General features: G+C 36.3%; 1 protein-coding gene across 1 annotated transcript; it reads right to left on the bottom strand.

The window, feature by feature from the left end:
* Positions 1-3,933: 3,933 nt before the first annotated feature.
* Positions 3,934-16,605, bottom strand: LOC110454991 (alpha-L-fucosidase-like). Its single transcript, XM_021504856.1, has 8 exons — positions 16,231-16,605; positions 14,492-14,598; positions 13,895-14,025; positions 13,338-13,471; positions 9,168-9,265; positions 5,671-5,803; positions 5,146-5,316; positions 3,934-4,292 (listed from the first exon to the last, which is right to left on the bottom strand). The coding sequence occupies exons 1-8, from the start codon at positions 16,581-16,583 to the stop codon at positions 4,010-4,012; spliced, it is 1,410 nt and encodes a 469-aa protein (XP_021360531.1). The 5' UTR covers positions 16,584-16,605; the 3' UTR covers positions 3,934-4,009.
* Positions 16,606-24,188: the final 7,583 nt, after the last annotated feature.

The raw sequence follows: 24,188 nt of genomic DNA, 5'->3' as shown, positions 1-24,188 counted from the left end.
TGAATATACTATATAACAATATATATATATGTACAAAAGAAATGAATGTACTTTTTATCACATACATTATAGGTTAACAATGAATAAAAATACGTTTTAGCATATAAGCAGACAACCTATGAATATACTATAAAGCATTTATGCACGCACCTGCACGCGGTCTATGAATCTAGAATGTATGCTTTATAGGAAACAGATGAAGTTACCGTATAGTAAGGAAATAATGTTAATTTGTATTGGTTATCTTCGATCAAAAAAGTGTATCAAATTAGAGATTAAATTTTCAACGAGTGTGTATTTACAAATAACAGGTGTGCGCGTCTACTTGAGAGATCAACAATCATATGAGTGTACATCTTTGGTTACAGTGTTTGTATGGGGTTATTGTCAATAAATGGGAATGGAAATTATGCAATCAGAATGCAAATTTGTATTTTATTATTTGTCATGTTTTTAATAACAATTGCATTAATTCAGATTAATAAGAATAATAGGATGGTCGACGTTAAAGTGGAGAGTATCTCATAATATTCTTTTAGTTCGTCACCTTAATGTTAAGGTAATGGTAATATGTCAAATGCCAAACAATCGTATCTCTACTTCAAACTATAACATTGGATAGGTTTTGTATTTATTTATGAAACCTTATAGAAACGCTTTTATGATCAAATGGGGTGTCTTATGAAACCTTATAGAAACGCCTTTTATGCTCATATGGAGTGTCTTATGAAACCTTATAAAAACGCCTTTTATGATCAAATGGAGTGTCTTATGAAACCTTATAAAACGCATTTTACGCTCAAATGGAGTGTCTTATGAAACCTTATAGAAACGCTTTTTATGATTAAATGGAGTGTCTTATGAAACCTTATAGAAACGCATTTTATGATGAAATGGAGTGTGGAGTGTCTTATGAAACCTTATAGAAACGCATTTTTTGAAGAAATGGAGTGTCTTATGAAACCTTATTGAAACGCCTTTTATGATCAAAAGGAGTGTCTTATGAAACCTTATAGAAACGCCTTTTATGATCAAATGGAGTGTCTTATGAAACCTTATAAAACGCCCTTTACGCTCAAATAGATAGTTTTATGAAACCTTATAGAAACGCCTTTTATGATCAAATGGAGTGTCTTATGAAACCTTATAAAACGCATTTTACGCTCAAATGGAGTGTCTTATGAAACCTTATTGAAACGCCTTTTATGATTAAATGGAGTGTTTTATGAAACCTTATAGAAACGCATTTTATGATCAAATGGAGTGTCTTATGAAACCTTGTAGAAACGCCTTTTATGATCAAATGTGGTGTCTTATATTGAGGATCCGACACTGGTGTTCATGTTATATTGAATTTATTGAACGAGTTTATTAATTTCGAGTTTAATAAAATCAATATTTTATGAACACAAGTGTTAGATTCTATTAATTATATAAAAAGAGAATTACTCCTACATAATTGTTCTTAACACGTCTACTCTATATACCGATGACTGACGAAAGGACGCATTACATGCATCTTTCTTGTTTGGAGCTCGCTGCTCGACAAAAAAATAGCTCCAGAAAGTTCCTTCCGAGAACATTTTAAATGACCAATCATTAAGGTTTCTTTTCATTAATCAATGTTTTAAAAAAAAATATAACAACATTGACAATTATTTTTATACTAAAACTATTCAACGGATTAGTTTTTACGAAAATAGCAGTGGCTTCACATACTTGGCACAACGGTGCGAACACTGTCAAGGTAAATGTCATCACAATACACATTGAAGTCTGCACCTTTTAAAAGTTTACATGGACTTGGAGTGATTGTCACTCTCTATAACACGGGCACGTTTCTTTGGAGGGGGTTGCTGGTGAATGTGAACCTCGAGGTTTCCGCCTGTCATTGAGCCAGAAAATATAACTAGAACACTGATGAAATTGACCGGTTACACGTGTTCGCCATTGATTGTGTGTGTGTTGGAGAAGTTCAAGTGGAATTTAAACATGCAACTTTTAAATTTTGTGTGAATCTTACACTCGTTTTCATGTAATATTTAATTTATCAAACTAGGTTACTAATTCCATTCTTTCATAGTACCCCTGCCTCTGCTATCAATGCAAACAGTATCTCTTGTAACTCGGTCAGCCATTTTGTTTACAAACGTAGAAGTTGTAGTGCGTAGGAATATGACCTGATTCCCACGGAGACAATACTCATTTGCATGTTTATTGTACGTTTTTATTGAACGGCAATATTGCACGGAAATAGCCTGTATTATATGCCTTTACAAACGCCTTTTATAAGCAAATGGAGTGTCTCGATGAACCTTCAGGTCAATTTCAAAGAGTTCATCGATTCGCGGGTCACGACACACTTCCTAGAACTGACGGGAAATATCATGAAGGACGCTACATGTGGTGCATATAATACTTATTGTTCCAGAGCCTCCGGTTTTGCCACTATTTTAAATATTATTGAATGCCTCCTCTGCTTTGTTTCCTCATTTTTTTGTTTCTTTATGTTGGAGGGACTCCGTGGCCTTTTTTTCGATGTAAGGTCGAAATAACTACTTTATTTGTCTCAAAGTATTGACGCTGTGGTGTAGCTTTTTTTGTCAATGCCATGCCTGTCAGAAGTCATACTACCGTTGATTACCTGTCCCTAATCATTTTTGATACTCCAGGGGTTACGCTCACTTTCGCTCTTTGCACCCCTGGAATATGTCATAGCAAATTTGAAGACATGAAGATAGCTGTTTGATTGGTCTCGGTTAAGAAAAACCTGACAAATTGCTAGGCTGATAGCTGTCCTTTGAAGATTACAAAGAGCGATACACCACTTCAAAGCCAGTCAATGTTTACCGTTACGCGACCGCGATATTCTTTTGATGTAAATCAAAGGATCAAATTAGTTTCTTGTGTCATTTTGCTACGACATATTCCACGGGTGCAGAGAGCGAAATTGAGTTTAACCCCTGGAGTATCGAGGATGACCCCGAATGTGGCGAGGGTGTTAATCACATGTACCAATCCGAAATGACAACGTTTCTTGACAAATGCATATAAGATTCATACTACCATATGTATCTTCAAAATGAAGGTCAATCCTTATATTTACATCCAAAAAATGTTTAAATACTATAATAAGTAGAACAAAATAGCCGAAGCGGGTTGCTACGATGGTAACTACGATAACCGTGGTTGCTGGAAAAACTGTTTCCAGATAATCTACATCGATATACGAATAAATTAAGAACATCCACAGTGAACAACGTTTGTTTTCTTCCTTTTATAGCATTTATAACGGTCATCATGTACGCGGATTGAGTGGCGCGGTCGAATGTTTCAGATCGAAGCCGCCATTGTTTACGTTACTGTCAAAGAAATTTGAATGTGCATCCATGCAATAAGGAGCATTCCTTTGTTGTATAATAAGACATAACGGATACCGAATATTTTCCATGTATCTAGTTGAAGAAGGAACCAAGCAATCGTTTTAATTGGACTGTTATTTCGCTGAAGCGTGCGCGGCGCAATATTTGAAACAAGTATCAATGCGCCGAGCCATTTATTTACTGCGTATACGCCAATTTATACGCACCAAGGATAAACCAAGAGAAGAATTGAAAGACGTTAAGATATTTATATATATATATAACATATAACACCTTGCAGATACAATGTCTATTGACCTTTGACCAATTGAAAGTCCAATTCTCGATGGGGATAAATGAAAGTGTTGGAGAAAAGTCATTCCGAAAGTAAGCAAATTCACTATAATATAATTACGGGCCCTCTCTTATTCTTTCACTTTCGGCTGTTTATCCTAATATCTGCAATTGTTTTTCTACAAATCTGCATTCAACTACTGGAACGTTCTTATAATTCGCTTGATGTCTGTACTATGTCCACAAAAGGTAATTAAAGATGTCAATATAACACATTTATAATCATTTATTTTCTAAAGAGATTGGAAGAGTTGGTGTTTCACATCGTATACATGTGTACCAGTCTTGGTTCATCATACATTATCAAGTCCTAGCATACGGATGACCCAGGCCCAGTTAAATGGGGGGTCAGTGAGGTAGCTGTTGGGGATGGAAGTCACGTCAATGTAGACTCCTCCATCCGGTGAAGGGGCACTGTATGGTACCTGTTGATCATAGCCCAATAAGTACGCAAATGCTTGGGTGGTGTCTCGTACCACTGGGGAGCCGAGGTGCAGTCGAGAAGTGTTTTTAATATCAGAGACGGGGATAATGGCGTAGACGGCGGTAGTTGTTTTGATTGTGAGTGATGTGTACCTGTAGGTGAAAACAGTTCATGTCTAGAGAGCTGAAATAAACCTAAAAGTTGAACTATATTGAACGAGGACATTTATATCCGATTACGTAAACAAATATATGTAATGATCGTTCGATCGATGATTTTTTGTCGATAAAATCAAAGGAAATGTTTGTTTTTGTATTAAGTATCAATTTCATACGATGGGTAGTACACATGTACATCTAGTTTTAACTTATTGAAAAGAAGTCATTTCTTCAACGCAGCACTGGGACAACAACCAATATATCTTGTTATGAAAGGTATTTCTTTATTGTATTTAAAGTAACAAAACAGTTTTAAGTTTTCCGATAACCTTTTACACCGTTTAATGAGTTTCGAGGTAAATAGACTGATGCATTGAACGGATATTTACTTGATGGCAAAATATGGTATACGAATTCTTTCAGGGGAAACTTATAAACGGTAAGCCTTTTCATGAACTTCAATTCTACACAATAATCAGATTGTTCTCGACCTATATTGGTAAGATTGTACACGACCTTCAAGAATAGGAAACATAACAGAAAGACTAGAAAAGTTTTTTTTACTTTAAAAGATAAATTTCAGGGAAGGTTTTACACCCTAACAAAGATATTTGATGGAGTTACTGACAAGAAAGAAAGAAAAGAGACATGGACGAATATGTTGCAAACCGGTAACGCAATGATTCGATGATGTTTGTTTAAATTGCACAGAAATATCACAGTAGATTAAAAATATATATTAATTTATGGAAAATTTTGAGAAAGCGTCTTTTTCAAAAGCAGATTTATTTGATTAAAGATATTACGCAAATGAGAGATTTTGACAAGAGATTTATGAACTACATACCAAACTCCCGGGGTCACTGAATCATTCTGATAGCGCCATGACTGTGTTCCGTATATTCCTTCCGCATTGACCTTCAACCACGCCCCCATCTGTCGCAGGCGCTCTTCAAATATGGGTGGAATGTTACCGTCTAGCGTGGGACCAATGTTCACAAGCAGGTTACCACCGCAACTGTATAATACTTGTGTAAGTCACTGTGTGTAGCATCAATGCATTGAAAATACCTTGCATTGCCCTATCGGACCTATCAAACCAAAACCAAATTTACACGTAGGCAGTAAAGAATTGTTTTCTGATCTACAACGCCCTGTGCTTGATATTTGCTAATCTACCAGGTTTTGGGAGACCCAAGATCGGACAGAAACGCTGTTATAATTTTCAATATACATAGAGTTCTAAACAGTAATCTGTATCTTGCACTGTTACAAAATACAATGTCTTATTATATTTATATCATTAAGCATAACAAATAAAACAGAAGGAGTAACAAGTTTCTCGAATCTTTGGTTGGGATTTAAACCTCACCTCACTGTCTCTGCAATTTTGGCTATGAGTTCTTTTATTGAAACAACGTCTGATAACTCAATGTCTCGTCTGTATCCCCGCGACTTCCGGTCCAATGATATAGTGTTTTCCCATTTATGGTTTTGAAGGACGCCTGTGGAAAATACGGAAGCAAAAGGAGAATGTTGCATGTAATAATGTACGGAAATTGGGAAATGGAATACTACGGCAGACACAGGGCAAAACGAAAGGCAACTGAAGTGAATTCATTTTGAGGGTGGGTTAAATCTAATAAAACCGCCATTTTGAAAATAATTTGCAGCTCGAAATTTGCCTCTGTAACTTGATCCTTATCATTTGATATATAACAAAAAGTACGCTTGCGTGAAAATCATGGAAATATGATATATTCAGAAGACGGAATACCAGTTATATATAACAAGGGCACTGGCCAGCCTCGATATCATTGGTGTTTCTGCTAGTTGCGCTGACAAGTCATCTTTACCATTTTGTTTACTACCATTCTAAGCAGTATTTAATCAGGATTACGGTCGACGCTGTGTCCTCAAGAAGTGGAATTAATGGAGTGAAAATATTAAGGTTCTTGACAGATCTTTTTAATCAACATTGAACATCTTTTCCTAAAAAAAAGTTTTTACCAATGGGAAAATTTGATGGGCGACTTTTCTTCTCTTCACTACAATACTTAATATCAAACTAAAAGAACGCTAAAAGCGAAAACCTAACAAGCATATGTTGGTTGACTGTTTAATCGTACATTTTGTGAAAAACACAATCGCCAAAATTTAACATTATGAGGATGAATATATAGGAATGAGTAGCAGATTATTGCCATATCAATTAAGACTTATTTTGATAACAAATAAGTCTAAATTCATCCGAGGACTTTTCAGGTCATGCCACAAAATCTTTTTTGTCACTTCCTGCAATTTCACGATCGGATATATGGACAATGTGAGTTTCAGTTTGCCTTTAGATTAACAAAGAAAACTACTAGCCACGTCGATTGTATAAATACTCTCCTGAAATCCTTAAATTAAGGATATAGTTATCATACTCCTTAGCATGGCAATCAGGGATAGATGAGCTGTATAACGGGAAATTTTCGCCCAGTTACTTTCGCCATCAGCCGGTAAAATCCGTATTCACCCAGTTTAAATTTCGCCCTTTACATTTAATCACTGTGTATATTATGTTGTTTATTAATGTGCGCTGTAATGATAAATTTGCCCTCATTACGGTAAACGGTACTATGATAAAGGATACGTGTGGCAATTTCAATTTTTCAACCACTTTACCCACCTCCTACATTTTACCATTTATTCGATACTTTACTGGCTTCCTCCATATATGACGATTTCAGTGGTAGATTTCGAATGTTTACGATGAAGGTTGATCAAGGGTATGGACAAATTTTTATGGTGCCATTTTGTCTCACTGAAAATTATTCGTTGCCCGATACATCTATCGACATCGTCACTGCCTCGGTTCTCCTTATCAGAACTTGGCATTCCTTGATTTTGACTTCGATATCATGGCATTTGTCATCAAGATGTCTTACATTATATTTAACATGCAAACTTAAAACCAGAAACAAACCTGAGTAAATCGTTTTAGCTTAACAAATCTAGCCATATTTCATATATGTCAAATTTGGGTGTGTTCATGTACTATTAAACTGTCCACCGTCTCTAGAATATTGAGTTATTAAGTAAAAGATAACAAATCATTTTGATCACTTGGATGTCTCAACTAAGTTCTAAACTAGGGGAGGATAAGCTTGTAGTAAAACGCAGTTGAGAAATTCGTCATAAAAACTTAGGGGCTGGTACGTGTAGCTAGTCTAATGTAAGATATGCTATATATGAACTTTTATATCATATATATTTCATATCATATTTTATATATTTAATAATGTATCTTTTATAACTTGACTTAAGTTTTAAGTTGGCTTGCCATATATTTATTAAGCAAGAAATCTTATAAAAATATACCAACTATCAATAAATTAAAATCTATCGCTTAAAACTTAAGACATATTTTGCATTTATATATATAAGATATTAATGCTATTTGTTTAACATAATTGACATGTTACATTTTTTTATTGCGTTTCCGTCCCCTGCAATTATCTTTACATTTTCCCCCAAGAAACGTTTCACATTAATCCGTATAAATATATACACAACGCAATTATCAAAGTTTTTCCTGCTCGGTACTTGTAACATTTGCAACATAGCCTGGAACATACTTAATACACTGGGTGAGTGCCCCAGGATGATGTAGGGGGTTCAATACCCCGTACACAGTTGGAATTATTTCTCAATTGATTTTATCATACAATCTCAATGTAGGCATGCATAGCAAGTTAACGTAGATGTGACAATGGTTGAACTTCGTATAATCTGAAAACAATTGTTGCCGTCGGTCACCCATTAACGCATTGCGTTTTGGCCTACACAACGATAGGTTGATTTTCTCAATCAGTGATAGGTCATGCAAAGGCCAAAGACTTAACGTGTCAACAAAATTAAAACCCACATAGTGAGACATTAATAGAATTTGTATCCGATACGTACACAGCACTGTAATATTAATCGTAGTCCTACAATACAAAGCTATGCTAGAAAAGCACTTAAGTAGTAACGTTTTATATATAGACACTTCCATATATATATCATATACGCATTCAGCGAATATTTGTTCGGATCCAGTGCTCATATTAGACCATGCTGTAATTATTTTCTTATGTATAGAAAATTATATCTAACTACAGACTAAAAAACAAGCTGCTTTCAAGCAACTTGTTTTTTAGTCGGTCGTTAGATCTTATTTTTCTATACTTACCTGCTACAAATGGATATTTTTTTTATTAAATAATACTTATACAGTATATACCTTGCCTGTATTTCGAACTAGAGTGTAGAATGCTTTTACATAACATGTCAGTATATGTACCTTGATCGTACCTGTTACGAAATGTACTTGGATTGTACCGGTCAGTACACGTACCTGGATTGTACCGGTCAGTACACGTACATAGATTGTAACGGTCAGTAAACGTACCTGGATTGTACCGGCAAGCACACGAACCTGGATTGTACCGGTCAGCACACGTACCTGGATTGTACTGGTCAAAACACGTACCTGGATTGTACCGGTCAGTACACGTATCTGGATTGTACCGGTCAGTACACGTACCTGGATTGTACGGGTCAGTACACGTACCTGGATTGTACCGGTCAGTACACGTACTTGGATTGTACCGGTCAGTACACGTACCTGGATTGTATCGGTCAGTACACGTATCTGGATTGTACCAGTCAGTACACGTACTTGATTGTACCGGTCAGTACACGTACCTGGATTGTACCGGTCAGTACACGTACATGGATTGTACCGGTCAGTATACGTACCTGGATTGTACCGGTCAGTACACGTACCTGGATTGTATCGGTCAGTGCACGTATCTGGATTGCACCGGTCCGTACACGTACCTGGATTGTACCGGTCAGAACAGGTGAAATAGCCCCCGTGTTTACAGATGTCCCCACTTCCCCATCGGTCATTAGTCACCACTGTGGTCTTCACTGGACTGAAACAACAATCAGGAGCATCATGTAATATGCGAAAGATAAAAAGAATTTTCTTCCCCAGTTTAATGAGTACTCGTTACTTGTCACACTGCATGATAAATAATGATTTACAAATTCGCTGTGAATTTTGGCTTTCTGACGCATATAGCGTAGGCCAGATAGCCCATTTCATGGGAAGCGAGAAAATGGCATCGAGGATTTTGTGATCGTATTTCCAAATAAACAACAGTTGATTGCACCTTGTGCGTTTGTAAGCTGGTACAGGTGAAGTTGTGCATCCTTCATTGCATAATAAAAATGATAAAAGTTTTAATAGAGGGTGAGAACACATTATTCTAGATCTGGGGTTTTATCAATTAATATTATCAAAAATATCTGACGATACGAGAAACGGGAATTCTGGGTAAGAATATGACGTATACACATTAAGTAGGGCAAGGGGCATTTACAAGAGGGTTTTCGAAGTGGCGCCACCTAGTTGTATCAGCACCTACTACGCCTAGGTTCGGTGTGCCAATGGTATAGAATGAAAAAAAAACCACAACGAGCTGTACATAAAGTTTAACAATTTAATATTTAACAAAAAGATGATGATATTTACAATGAGATGATTCTAGCTTTGGTCATTAGCCTTAGTCATAATAATACTATAAAGTTCACACACAAATGGGTTGAGGTTACCTTTACCAAATACTGACTAGTTTATATAGTTATTGGGTCAAATGCTGATAAAGCTCCCGGCGAGAGATATTAATGTCACTACGGTGCCTCTTGTAAATGCCGGGAAAGCTTACCGTCTCAAGTAGGTTCTGTCAGCAAGTCACATGCCACATGGTACTATGTACGATTAAGGTAAGCTTGCACAGGTAACATGAGAGATGGGCGCTACAACCTACATATCATGGGTGTGAGCGAATGCAGATGGACAGGATCAGGTCGACAGACGACAGTAACGGGTGAGACACTTTTATACTTGGATGGAGATGACGGCCAACATACAGAAGGAGTGGCATAAATCTTGAAAAGGGGAGTAGAGCGATGATTGCCAGAATGGGAGCCTGTCAGCAGTCGTCTGACAAGAGGCACATCAATGAAATTTATCCACTGAAAGGGAGGCACATCAACATCACTGTAATCCAGAGCTATGCCCCGACGAACGACATCGAAGACGAGACCAACGACAGCTTCTACCATAGTCTTCAGGCAGGAATGGAAAAGACAGCTAAGCACAATCTCATAGTCGTCATGGGTGATCTAATAGCGAAGGTGGGGAATGAGGGTACAGAGGATGACAGGGCAAGGGGGAAACATGGATGTGGTAGCATGAACAACAACGGAGAGAAAACGGTGGACTTAACGACATGAATGACCTGGTCTCTGGAGGGACCTTGTTTCAGCATCGACTGATCCACAAGCTGACATGGTGCTCCCCAAGTGAACCAGGCAAGAATCAAATAGACCATTTGATGATTAGCGGGACGTGGCGACGTGCACTTATGGACGTCAAGGTGAGGAGAAGAGCTGATGTTGGTAGCAACCATCACATGGTGTAAGCAAGCTTAGAAGCACTGGTCCACAGCCCAAAGGTCGCAGACGTGGATAGACTAAAGGATGCAGGTGTAGGAACGGAATTTACCCTTCAGTTTAGGAATAGGTTTCTAGCTCTAGAAAACCACGACCAGCCGATGGAAGGAGAACAGAATGAGCTCCTTAACAACAGATGTGACATGATTACATCACTGTATAGACAGTGCAGCGAGAAATGCATAGGATATAGAAAGAAGAAAAGAAAAGACCGGACGACACCTGAAGCCTGAAAGGCAATTGAGACAAGTCCTTCTAAATTTCTAATAAAGAGGACCTTGTTTTAACGGCCGAAAATAAATCCTATCCTCTGTGTCGGCGTGATCACGCCTACTCTTTTTCGAAAAAAAAAGGATCTTTTCCGTGCGATATTGGACAGTTCTCACACGGGCCACCATTTTTTAGTCCCATCCGCCGGACTGAGAGCGAACACCTGATTGATTGATTGATAGGTTTTACGTCCGCTTCACTACCGCGTATTTCGGTTATCCAGCAGACAGAGCGAACACCTCAAACTACCCGACTTAATACACGAGAAAATAGTATCTAACCACAAGACGCCACTAAACAAAATCCTACGAGAAGAACGATTGGCTGAACCCAAGACGAACAGCCAATCACAAAGCGGCTAACAAAATTAAACCACTTCCGTCATTATGGCAGCAAAATAGACAACAAACAGATCACAAGTGATTTGTAACTAAATACCGGAATTAAAAGGATACAAATAACGCACGGTATTATTGAATGGAATTGCAAGGTGATAAACTATCTCCGCTAGCTAAATGACACATTGTCACGATATACAGAGGTCTGTATAACTCTAAAATTCATAACGGCAAAAATCGCCTCTACCACACACATATATAAGAGCCACATGGACCTGAGTATGTGTCAAAGCTATATTTGAACCGGTACTAAAGTGTTCAGAGTAAATTTACATGTTTTGGGATTTAGGTCGACTTTCGGTTAAAATGACACTCCCCTGATTATGTTTATCTTAATTATAAACGTACGAGCTGAAAATAAAAGAACGCACGATATAACATATTTTACAGAGTGATAAAGTCGACTTCGTCTTTGAGAATATGAAATACGACATGAACCATGCTACCTTGTATAAAATTTACTGCAGAAAAAAACACACCTATATAACGTAATTGAGATCAGCGCCGACGTTAATTGACTTTTGTCGCGAAAACACTATACATAATTTCTATCGCTTTAAAAATATGAAAATTGTAAAAATGTCAATATAACCGTACCTTCAACTCAAATTCTAAAACCCTTGAAGGGGTGCAAGGAGAAAAAGACAAGGGTTCAATATGAGCAAGGGACTTCTGCTTCTATCTGCTTTATGTTAGGTTCTGAAAGGGAGAAACCATTAGTGATAACGAAGCCACAAGGTGACTTTTGAGTAAAATTAAAAACGTATCCAAGTCACACCAGAATTTAAATATGTGATTGCGATCTAAAAACGGGCCTATTTTCTTCAATAATTTGCACCTCTCAAAACCATTTGGTGTATGTTTGGACGACAGCAGTCACCCCTGTCACAGGGAATTGTATTCTTCCGAGCAAACCTGTGAATATCGAATCACATGCGATATGTTAAAAGGTTAGAGAAGCAGGGATATTACTATCAAGACAGGAGAAATTTTAGGAGAAAAAGAAACCGTAACGCTAATCCGAGATCTTTGTAATAAGCCTCTCATTGTGTTCATTTAGTAAGTAACGACTGAGGTAAGGGTTTGATATAGAAAGGTCGGCATTGGACGGACTTATCAAGATCTCTGCTACCAGTCGTTCAGATCTTCCGTAAAGTCAGCTTTATAAGAAAAACAAAAACTGCTTTGTCAAGGGAAGGGTATGGCCTATTACCATCATGGGTATGCCAACGTTTTGCAGGAAAGGCCTGCCCCCGAACTAAACACAAACAGTGTTGATTAACTCAGCTTTGATCTCGATATGTGTCCTCAATACAGGCGCTATGGACAGAAACCATGTTGCCACAGTCAGGACAAAGTGTTGATAACAAATAATCGAGAGAGAAATCATATCAATTTTGACCCCCAAAGTCTCCAAATGTCCCACATTTCAGACAGGCACGATTCACAAGCTTCTTTCAGTATTGTACAGTGTTTGGGACTTCAGTGGTGTACAGTTCAGTCAGATCCTGTGTTATTGTCCTAATTTTTGGCATGGATGTTCATGTGGGGTCTAACAAGGACAATAATGATTTTATTTGGGAAAATATTTCCTATTTTTGTAAATTTTGGACTTTAGCAACAAAAGCATCAGTGCAAGCATTTTTATCACATAGACATGACACTGGCTACCAGGTACTTTAAATATAAAACAAACAAAAACTCATTGGATAGGGTCAGACGGGCGTATTATGCATTCGTTTGCGGTGCTCTTGTTGAACTAGCCCTAACTCCCCATACATGAATGGTTCACGCTACTCTGAAATTGACCAAGCTGTACCTGTCGTTATAGAGCCAGGCTAGGAATTGAGTGGAGTTCCAGTAGGAGTCGGAAGCCTCCCAGTCCCCGTCTGACCAGATGATATCGGGTTTGTACCTGTTCACAATTTCGTACAGCTCGGGGAGAGTCTTCTCCTAGTAGAAACATAACACGTTATATATATATATATATATATATATATATATATATATAATAAACACTTGTCACAGAGGTATATTTTACTATCGGCGTCGGAGAGAAATTGTGTTGGATCTCTAAACACGGTCTTAATGTAATTGATAATGATATATATGTGTTTGTATGGAAAACAAAATAACATATATTTAAATAGAGGAAACGGAAAGATACCTTTGGCAACTGTTGATACAAATACTTATCCTAGTTGTTGCAGTCATGTGAATTTCTCTACATTTTCCAATCTCAGGGTTGAGTCGCCTACGTCTGTGCTTTCCAGTGTAATTTCAAGTCTCGAGTCATTATATGGTTAACCATTACTTCCGGGTATTCTGATTTTACTTTGCCGTCCTTGGTTTTAGCTACATCATAAGAACACGTACCCTGACAAAATCTTGGGTTTGGAAATTGTTTGCCTTGTCGGCAAGGTACAATGGGTGGAACCATTCGTACAGGGAATGGTACAATCCAAAATTCATATACGTTTTGTTCCGAATGGCTCTTGCAAATTCACCTAGAAAATAAGAATGTACATCGATATTAGATGCTATATTTAACAAGGCTTCTTACTGGGTATCTGGTAATGAATAAATACTTGGAATTCATTTTCTCTTCGTCAATTTTGTTTGTCAAAGGAGTGGATACATTTAATGATAATGAGTGTACAAATAACGTACTAATACCGTACCTATGATCATTACTGTTAATGTGAACTCGAATTAAAATTCCAAGCCACATGATGGCTCACCGCTATCTCTACATGAATCGTACATGTACAATGTACATAAATCAATTTACTAAAATAAAGATTTGTCTGTGAGTCTCATCTCAAGTATTTAAAAACGAGTGACATTCTATTAGCATGTAATGATACTGAGTATTCATGCATCATTATGTTTATACTGGGAGAACTTGTTTCTAACCTCTCGTTCAATGTTACGGTAATGGAATTATTGAAACTAGCGTCACATTAAACCTACCGACAAGGTCCCGGTGCGGTCCGACGTCCATGGAGTTCCAGTTCCAGGAATGCTGGGAAGGCCACATGGTGTAGCCCTCGTGGTGTTTGCTCGTCAGTACCACGTACCTATAAAGAATCAAGACATCAGTATTGCCTTACATCTAATACTGGTTAACACCATGTGACCTTGTAAGGAAAGCTGTATGCCTCTGATCAAGATCCTCTGTTTTACAACTATAAGTATGCTCCTATCCTTCGCCAGGATGTCTCCCGAATTAGCTGTCAACGATATTTCCGTCTCTCTTAGGGCTTAGAAACTAGCGTGCGATTAACAGGAAGTAGCAAGATGATAGTGAATCTGTTTCAATTTTCAAAACAGAAGGTAACCGAAGAGCAAGTATTATTCTATGTCGACTTCGAAACTCTTGCAGTAATTTAAATTATGATTTACACCATGACCATCTTACTAATAGTCCTGCTTGTACCTGCTCTGCTGAACATGAAACAGTATCTCATTACTTTTTGGAATATCCTATTTTTGATAATCAAAGAATAACTTTGTTCACTTCTCTTAATAGTTATGGAAACCACAACCACATTGATAAAAACATTCTTCTCCAGGGCTGTCCTGATTGTGATGGGCTTACAAATAGAAGAATACTTGATGATGTGCATATTTTTATTGGAAAATCCCGTCGTTTTAATTTTTATATGACTTAAAGCCATGATGTTATACAAAAATATACTATATATTCTATATTTCATCCAGGAGATTCTAGTTGAGCATGACTACTGTCTATTGCGTGTACTTATCATGACATTGTAAATAATTACACTTTCTATGTATTAAATGAATTTATTATTTTGAATTGTAACATTTGTTGGTAGCAGTGACCTGTGCAATATATGCACATGGACTTTTGGTCTAAGCCTGCCAATATCTGTCTATGATAGTGTATTTATATGCTGAAATAAATGTATTTGTACATGTACTTGTATGTGTGTGTAAGTGTGTATGAGGTGTGTGAGATGTATCCTTCATGAGTTACTTCCCCTTAGCCTTGTGTTATTATGAATTAGTTTGTGTTATTTTTTTCATTTGCAACATGTCTAAAATATTATGTCTCCTTGTTTATTCAACTTTGGCCATTTGACGGAGAGAGTTTATTTGGCTTTGCCTGTTATTCAATCCAATTGATTATGACATCTTGTCAATAAAATTTGATGAAATGAAGTAGCAAGATGAGTTGAAATCATTTTAATCATTTAAATACATACACGACAATGAATTAACGTTCTTGGAAAACTACCAAGTTGTTGCGTTTTGATATAATCAAGCAAAGCTATGAGGCTCTGTTTACAATCCGTCAGCTTTTTCGTTTTAAACTGAGAAATAGAAAAGCTACCTTTAGGGTATAACAAGTAGTCTGTACCCTCGGAATTAGATATGTTAAGGTCAAGTCCTCGACGGCCATTGACTCTGTAGACTACCCGTGTCGGGTTGATATTTCTTGTCACAACCTCCAGGTAGTAGAGAAATTATATATAACCAACCCCCAAGGAATGGACAACTGACACGTACTGTACCTCAAAATCATATTTCACCTATTATAACGACCTAGGCCTGCCGCTGATGCTAAACGGTATTTATGTCTTTACTGGATTCATTTTCGTTGAAATCCATCGACACAAAAAACGTGCAGAAATCATTAACACAAAATACAGCTCCCAATGGTAGAATGCGGTATTAACACTAACCCTGCTCCAGAGTTTGCCAGTATATCCGCCCATTTGTCAGCGTCGAACCGAGATGCAGTGAACTTGGGCCCGAAGTCTGGGTAGGTGAAGCCGGGTGGGTAGTTTGCCTTCATAAATTCGATACAGTCGTTATACTTAGCGCCCTGCCAGTCCCACCAGAACCATTCAGACCGGAACGCTGGCACGGAGAACACGCCCCAGTGGATAAACACTCCCACCTTGGTACCATCATACCAGAGGGGGAGGGGTCGCGTGTCTAGTGAGTCCCAGTCCGGGGTGTAGCGTGCCCCGCCCACACATCCACCCAACAGGACTACCAGCATCAGCAATGCGTGTTTCCTTACTTTTACCATGCCGAATAATTTTACAACAATAACAATGATGACATACAATGTATGTACCACTTGAAATCTACAGAAAAGATAAAGGACGTGTGGTAAGTTCAGGAAAGGTCAAGGGTTAAACGTGGGTAGTCTTCCAGATAAGCTGATAGGTAGACAAGGCATAACAATTGTGTTACCATTAGGATTGAAAACGTATTGCTATATAATTCGTTATGAACTATTCCAACCTTTGAATCGGAGGAGTTCAAATGTGTCTTCAGGGGTGAATGAGTTAAAATTTGTAACAAGTCATAACTAAAGTTGTCATATGAACGTGACCGGCCAATACTATATATGGCATTTATCAGTTCCATATCTTTCGTACATATTTTTGGTCCAAAACTGATCAATCATTGCCAGCTGTGACATACCTGGATACGAAATGCTAGAATAATGGTTACAATACGATTTTTTTTATAAGGGCATTATAACTATTATACAAGCATTACTCATCCAGTTATTGTCACGGTTGGCAATGGTTTATCAGTTGGTGACCAACCAAACTATATAAAAAAGGGATAAGGTTACCCTAATAATGCTTTATATTATAACAATTAAAACCAGCATTACTTATCCAGTTATTGTTATATGAGACCACACTTCCATCTTAGACCCCTGTTCACTAACTGGTTGAGTTGGGATGATCCTTTCCGCCATTTTGGAGCACAGAGACACCGTTTTTTATTGGGTTTTTTTCCTTTCATAGTACGATGTTTGTAAATTTTTTCCGTGATTTTATTTATATTTTTCTTTCAATTAACTTGGTACGCAATCCCACGATTTAAAGACGATTTTTTTCAACTTAAATATTGGATAAAAAAAGGTTAATTTTAATCCCGAAAAAACAGATGTATTGTTTATTTCGAATTCAATTGATATCGAGGAAGACGCAGATTTAGAAATTGATGGAAAAGTCTTAAACTTTACAGATTATCATAAACAGTAAGGGGTAGCTTTTAATTCGAATGCAAAATGGGGGGATCATCAAAATGGGAGATACACTTCCGTTATGAAAAAAAAATAATATCTTACGGAAACTAAAACACTTATTAAGTAGGGATGCTCTTTTAATAATATACAAGACTTTTATTTTACCTTTTTTAGAATATGCTTGTGAGTTGTGGGACGGTTGCACTATGTTTGAATCGGAAAAGTTGTAAAAAGCCCAACGTGAAGCTGCTTGCATTATATTAGGACTTCCCGCATATACCCCTATTAATACTTTATATTACGAAACTGGTCTTGAAACTTTATCTAATCGCAGCAAATGGAGTAAACTTCAACTTTTGTATAAGATGCATGATAAATTAACTCATGATCTGGAGGAAATAATCGTTACGCTTTACGTAACAATAATAACTATAGGATTTCTCTTTTCAGACTGCCTCTTAATATTTCTTCTTTTCTGCCTTTTACTCTTCATTGTTGGAATAACTTAGAAAATTCGGTTCGATCCCTGCCCTCTATAAATTCCTTCAAATCCTGTTTAACATCAAATATTCAGTAAAGTCCACCTTTTTACTTTAAAATTGGAAATCGTAAACTTAATATTTTGCATACTAAGCTCCGACACCAGTGTAGTTCTCTTAATTAAATGTATGACCTTTTTAGAGTTAACCTTGTTGGGAGTGCAACTTGTAATTGTGGTCATCCCTGTGAGAATGTCTTTCACTATTTTATGGAATGTCACCTTTTCACAATCGAAAGACGTATTCTGGTTCAAAATTTAAATAATTTGAATGTTGCGTTAAATTTAGAAATACTTTAGTTTGGCTATTAACAATTTTCCGTGGACATTTTCTCAAACTTGTTTAGATATGTGAAAAACTTTATTAAATCCAGGAGGGATTTTGAGTTCAAATTATAATAACAATTGTATATATTTATTGTCATTATTGTAATGTCATTCAAAATGCATATTGGGAGAAGGCGTTGATAAGTTGTTTTAACTTGTGCCTAGTCCCTTGTCTACTTTTAGCAATATATTTAGCTAGTTATATTGACCTTGCATATCAGGATTTCTATACAGCAGCAGATTTAAGTTATTCCCAGGAGGACGATTTCTAAAACATTGTAATCTTAATTGTTCGAAGTTAAGATAAAAGAGGAGAAAGTGTTCATTAGTTTCAGCAGAACGGTTACAAGAACACATATGGGACTTTCAACTAATTTACGTAAAATCAAGTGATTATCAAGGGAACTACAGTTCATCCTCAGTCGAGCGTGGTGAATTTGGCCATATCTACTATTTCAGTAATAGTAATAGGATGGAACAAGATTACTGTGATGATAGTTGACAAACACAGACTTCTTAAGGTTAGTAAGTGATGGGTTATGCTTAACGTTGTCCGGAAGAGCATTCCATAAGTCAACAGAGGAAAGTAAAAAAGAATCTTTATAGAGTTTAGTACGACATCTTATTTGACAGAAATTATTCGCGTTTCTAGTATCGTGAGAATGAATGTCAGAATGACGAGCGGGGAGTATGTAAGTTAAATAGGAGGGACACTGACCATGAACGATTTTATGAAGTTGTGTTATTTCATGTTTTCGTCTTCTTTCAATAAGAGGGTCCCAACCAGTTTCTAAATACAATCATTCATGACTAGTTAATTTAGTGGCCCAAGTTACAATCCTGGCTGCTTCGAGTGGAATATTTTCTAACAGTTGGCTTTGGCCTAACGTTATGTTGTCCCATATTACGTCCCCATATTCTAACAAAGGTCGAATAAAAGTAAAATAAATAGTTTGAAGCGTTTTTCTGTCAATGGAAAATTTCAGGTTTCTTAAAAGGCCTGTTTTGTTGAAGTTTTGTTAATTATATACTGAACATGATCAATCCACCATCCAATAGACGAAATAAAGACACCAAGGTGTTTGTGGCATGTTACCACTGTTAGTGGGTTGTTGTTCATATACAAAGGGGGATGAAGTGGTTTGTCATTTTTTCTACTTACTGTCATTGACACTGTCTTACTAGGATTGAAATAGACAAGCCATGGTTTTGACCATTCATGAATTTTGTTTAGATTATCATTCAAGAGATTAGCGCTCAGATCCGGCAAATCCACTATAACGTATAGAGACGTATCGTCAGCAAACAACTTTATGATACAATAATATACAATAATATCTTCGACGATGTCATTTACAAATTAGAAACAATAATGGACCTAGAATTGACCCTTGAGGAACTCCAGCAGAAATGTAATTTAAGATTGATTGTTTACCATTGATGACAACATGTTGGCAGCGATTACGTAAATAGCTCGAGAACCAATCAAATAATTTACCTGTGATGCCACAGTTTTGGTGTTTAGAAAGAAGACCACGATGCAATACTCGCTCGAAAGTCTTACTAATATCGCAGAAGTCTATTCTAATTTCTTTATCATTATCTAAAGCGGAATATATCATTAGAAATAGATACAAGTTGATTCATAGTGGAATCACCGGATCTGAAACCCGACTGACAAGATGAAAGTAGGGACTCGTCATTTCAATAGTTATAAACATATTTATATAAACACCTTTCCATCATTTTACCTATGATAGACAAAAGAGAGATAGGACGGTAATTTCCGAGAACAGATGGATAAACTTGTTTGTGCACGGGAGTAACATTCGCCCTTTTCGAGGTCAGGACCAACAGCTTTTTTGCAGTCAAGAGAATGTATTACGTCAAGAACATCTTGTCGGGATATGCAAATGTCAGAAAGAGTATGATTATGGGATTTGTGTAGATCAGGAGGGTCAACATTAGTGTCGTTAATATAAGAATGTGAGCTGAAGAAAGTGTTAAAGGCATTGGCTTTGTCTATGTCGTCGTGTATAAAGTTACCGTTATAGAAAATAGGAGGATTTTTTTTAATTATTTGTTTTAGTTAGACATAAGACAATTTACAATCTTCCACCATTCTTTGCTACTGATATTAGTATTAGTATGGTTAAGCTTTGTACATAATTTGTTAAAATAATCACGTTTAGATTTACGAATGGCATTTATACACACGTTACGAGCTTTCCTGAAATTCGACCAGTCGTCCGCATTCTGTGACTGTTTGGCTTTGCGGTGTATATACTTCCGTTTACGAATCAATTTTCTAATTGCACTATTCATACAAGCAGCATCATTCGCTCTTACAATTATATTTTTATTAGGTATGCACTCATTTGCAATTGTAAGTAAACAACCTGTAAATTGCTCTGTACTTTTGTGTATGTAATTTATTGTCGAGAGTGCTGTCCCAATCAAGTCTGTCACGATATTCGTCGTAGTTGCCTAGGTCATATAGCCATACTTTACGTTTAAAACTGGATTTTAGGGGTTTTGAAATGATTCCTGAGCAGGGTGTCCCCGCTCAGGACCCATAACGTATTATGATGGAAACGAATGTATTCTATCATTGATGTAATGCATATATCCATTTAAAATGATAATGTCGTATCTTTTGACGGTGTTCATTGCCAACTTACATAACGAGAAACAATTATTTTATGATGAAAATATATGAAGTATTCCTTTATTTTGATTTAAATGTTTAGAGGACTTACCATTTGAAAATTATTATGACACCTCCATTGATCTTTTAAATTGACGAGTATATATATGTATTTGATAAAAATAACCTAACGGAATTATTTCCATTTGATTTCCTGATCAGGATGTCCCCGCTCAGGACCGTGTATGTTATAAGATGTTTATATATAATATTTCGTCGTTCATGTTACCTATTTTAAATTTTAAAATCATTATGACACATCTTTTGACCGTATTCATTGATTACTTTACTGACGGTGAATAACAGCAGATGTATTTAACATTTGATTTCCTGATCAGGACGTCCCCGCTAAGGACATGACATGTTCTTAGATGTATATGTATTATATTGCTATGCATTTATTAGACGCTAAAGTGTTCAAATTAAATTATCCTTGACTCGTGGTCAGTGCCAGAGTTTTATTTGAAGATAGTAGCCGTAGATATCTGTAGATTAGTGTGAATGTTCTAGATGGATGGAGTTCTAGTCTGTGACGTAGTTTTTGTGCCTCCAGTTGATCTGACCGCGGGGTCAAATTTAGCAGGATTAATTGCCAGTTTCACCTAGTCGTAAAGGAGTCAAATGAAGCTGGATTTACCTACCTTAGCAATGTAGCAGGATTTTGCGTCTAGGGAGTCTGACACTAGAGACTTGAGCTAAGGAGTCTAGACAGAGTTGAGAGGTCTAGAGACACAGAGGAGAGTTAGAAAGCTACAGTTAGAATGCTAATTAGAAAGTTAGTAAGAATAGTAGTTTAGACTGTATTTTGTCGATATAGTTGGAGATAAGTTTTAAGTGGAGAGAGTTCATTCACAATGGTAAGGACTTATATATTTTGTGACAGATTAAAATACTTGTGTTGTAAATAAAATGTTAATATAAATGTACTGATTTTGTTGTTAAATTAATTTGAACTGGTGGCAACGGAAATTGAAAATAGAAAGCATCAGGAATACAAAAGAGAACGTAACACTGGTGACTATCAGTTGATTTTGGATCACTAAAACCTAGTGTCTAGCAGTAGGGATATTTAGAAATGTTACACGGATGGCAGCTGTACTGAGTTAATACAGCAATAGAAAACGTTATACTGGCGACAGCAATGGTATTGTTACAAAACGTTACAGTATTCCATCGCTAATGTTACTTATTTTCGTGTTCTTTCCTAACTTTGCTGATGTGCTGCATAACAAAAGATATTTAAAGTTTGATTTCCTGATCAAGATGTCCCCGTTTAGGACCGCAAACGTGATGATGAATAATAATCTATTCCATCATTGATGTAATGTATATATCAATTTAAAAAATAAAAATGACGCATCGTTTGACCATATTCAATGCTAAATTTACTTTCATAACGAGAAACAACGGATATATTCATAATTTGATCTTCTGATCATGATGTCTCACACACGACCGTGTGCGTTTTACGGTGTTTATATGAAGTAGTTCATCATTGTAATAATATTCAATGGATTATTCATTTGAAAATCATTATGATTTCAGATACATTTAAAGTTTGATTTCCTGATCAAGATGTCCCTGTTCAGGACCGTAAACGTTATAATGAATAATAATTTATTTCATCATCGATCTAATATATATATCAATTTAAAAATAATGATAACGCATCGTTTGACAATATTCATTGCTAAATTTACTTACATAACGAGAAACAACGGATACATTCATAATTTGATCTTCTGATAGTGATGTCCCCGCTTATGACCGTGTGTGTTTTAATATGAAGAATTTCATCGTTGTAATAATATTCAATGAATTATTCATTTGAATACATTATGATTTCAGATATATTTAACATTTGATTTCCTGATCAGGATGTCCCTTCTCAGGACCGTGTATGTTATAAGATGTATATATATTATATTTCCTCGTTGTTCATTTCAAAATCACTATTTCACATCTTTTGACTCATTCATTGCTGCTGACTTTACAAACTATAAGAAATACAACAGATATTTTTAAAATTTGATTTCCTGATCAGGATGTCCCCGCTCAGGACCTTGAACGTAATGAGATGTATATATTTAGTATTTAGTCGTTCATGTTCAATTTTTTGCATTTAAAAGTCATTATGACATATCTTTTGACCAGATCCATTACTGACGTTACTAATGTGAAGACATACCAAGGATATATTTAACATTTGATTTCCTGATCTGGATGTCCCTTGCTCAGGACCGTGTATGTTATAAGATGTATATATTTAGTATAACGTCGTTCATTTTACCTGTTTTGATTAAAAATCTTAATAACACATCGTTTGACCGTATTTTTTGCTAACTTTATTAATGAGAAGATTCACAACGAATATATTTAACATTTGATTTCCTGATCAGGATGTCCCCGCTCAGGACCGTGTTTCTTGTAAGATGTATATATATAGTATTTCGTCGTTCATGTTACCTATTTTTTCTTTTAAAAATCATAATAACACATATTTTAACGGTTATATCTAACATTTGATTTCCTGATCAGGATGTTCACGCTCGGGACCGTGTATGTTATAAGATGTATATATTTAGTATTTCGTCGTTTTTTTTTGTCTATTTTTGCATTTAAAATTCATCATGACTTCCCTTTTGACCGTATGCATTGCTGTCTTTTCTAATGTGAAGACTCGCAACAGATATATTTCAGTATGTTCCCGCTCAGGACCATGTATGTTATAAGATGTATATATTTAGTATTATGTCGCTCATGTTACCTATTTTTATTTAAAGATCATTATGACACATCACTTGACCGACTCATTGCTGCTGACTTTACTAATGATAAGAAATACAACGGATATCTTTAACTTTGATTTCCTGATCAGGATGTCCACGCTCAGGACCGTGTATGCTATAAGATGTATGTATTAAGTATTTTGTCGTTCATTTTATCTATTTTTGCACTTAAAAATCATCATAAAACCTCCTTAAACGTATTAATTGCTAACTTTACTAATGTGAAGAATTACAGATCACTTGCACATTTGATTTTTGATCAGGATGTCCTCATTCAGAACCGT

Source organism: Mizuhopecten yessoensis, unplaced genomic scaffold, assembly GCF_002113885.1.
Source record: "Mizuhopecten yessoensis strain PY_sf001 unplaced genomic scaffold, ASM211388v2 scaffold917, whole genome shotgun sequence".
NCBI classification, from domain to species: Eukaryota; Metazoa; Mollusca; class Bivalvia; order Pectinida; family Pectinidae; genus Mizuhopecten; species Mizuhopecten yessoensis.
This window is presented reverse-complemented; position numbering and strand designations above follow the sequence as displayed.

Coding starts and splice junctions, on each gene's coding strand:
- LOC110454991 (XM_021504856.1), bottom strand. CDS start 16,583: ATGGTAAAAGTAAGGAAACACGCATTGCTGATGCTGGTAGTCCTGTTG. Junction 5,804..9,167: donor TTCTGACCGGTACAATCCAG/GTACGTGTACGG, acceptor TATTTTCCACAG/GCGTCCTTCAAAACCATAAA. Junction 5,317..5,670: donor AAAATTGCAGAGACAGTGAG/GTGAGGTTTAAA, acceptor AGTATTATACAG/TTGCGGTGGTAACCTGCTTG.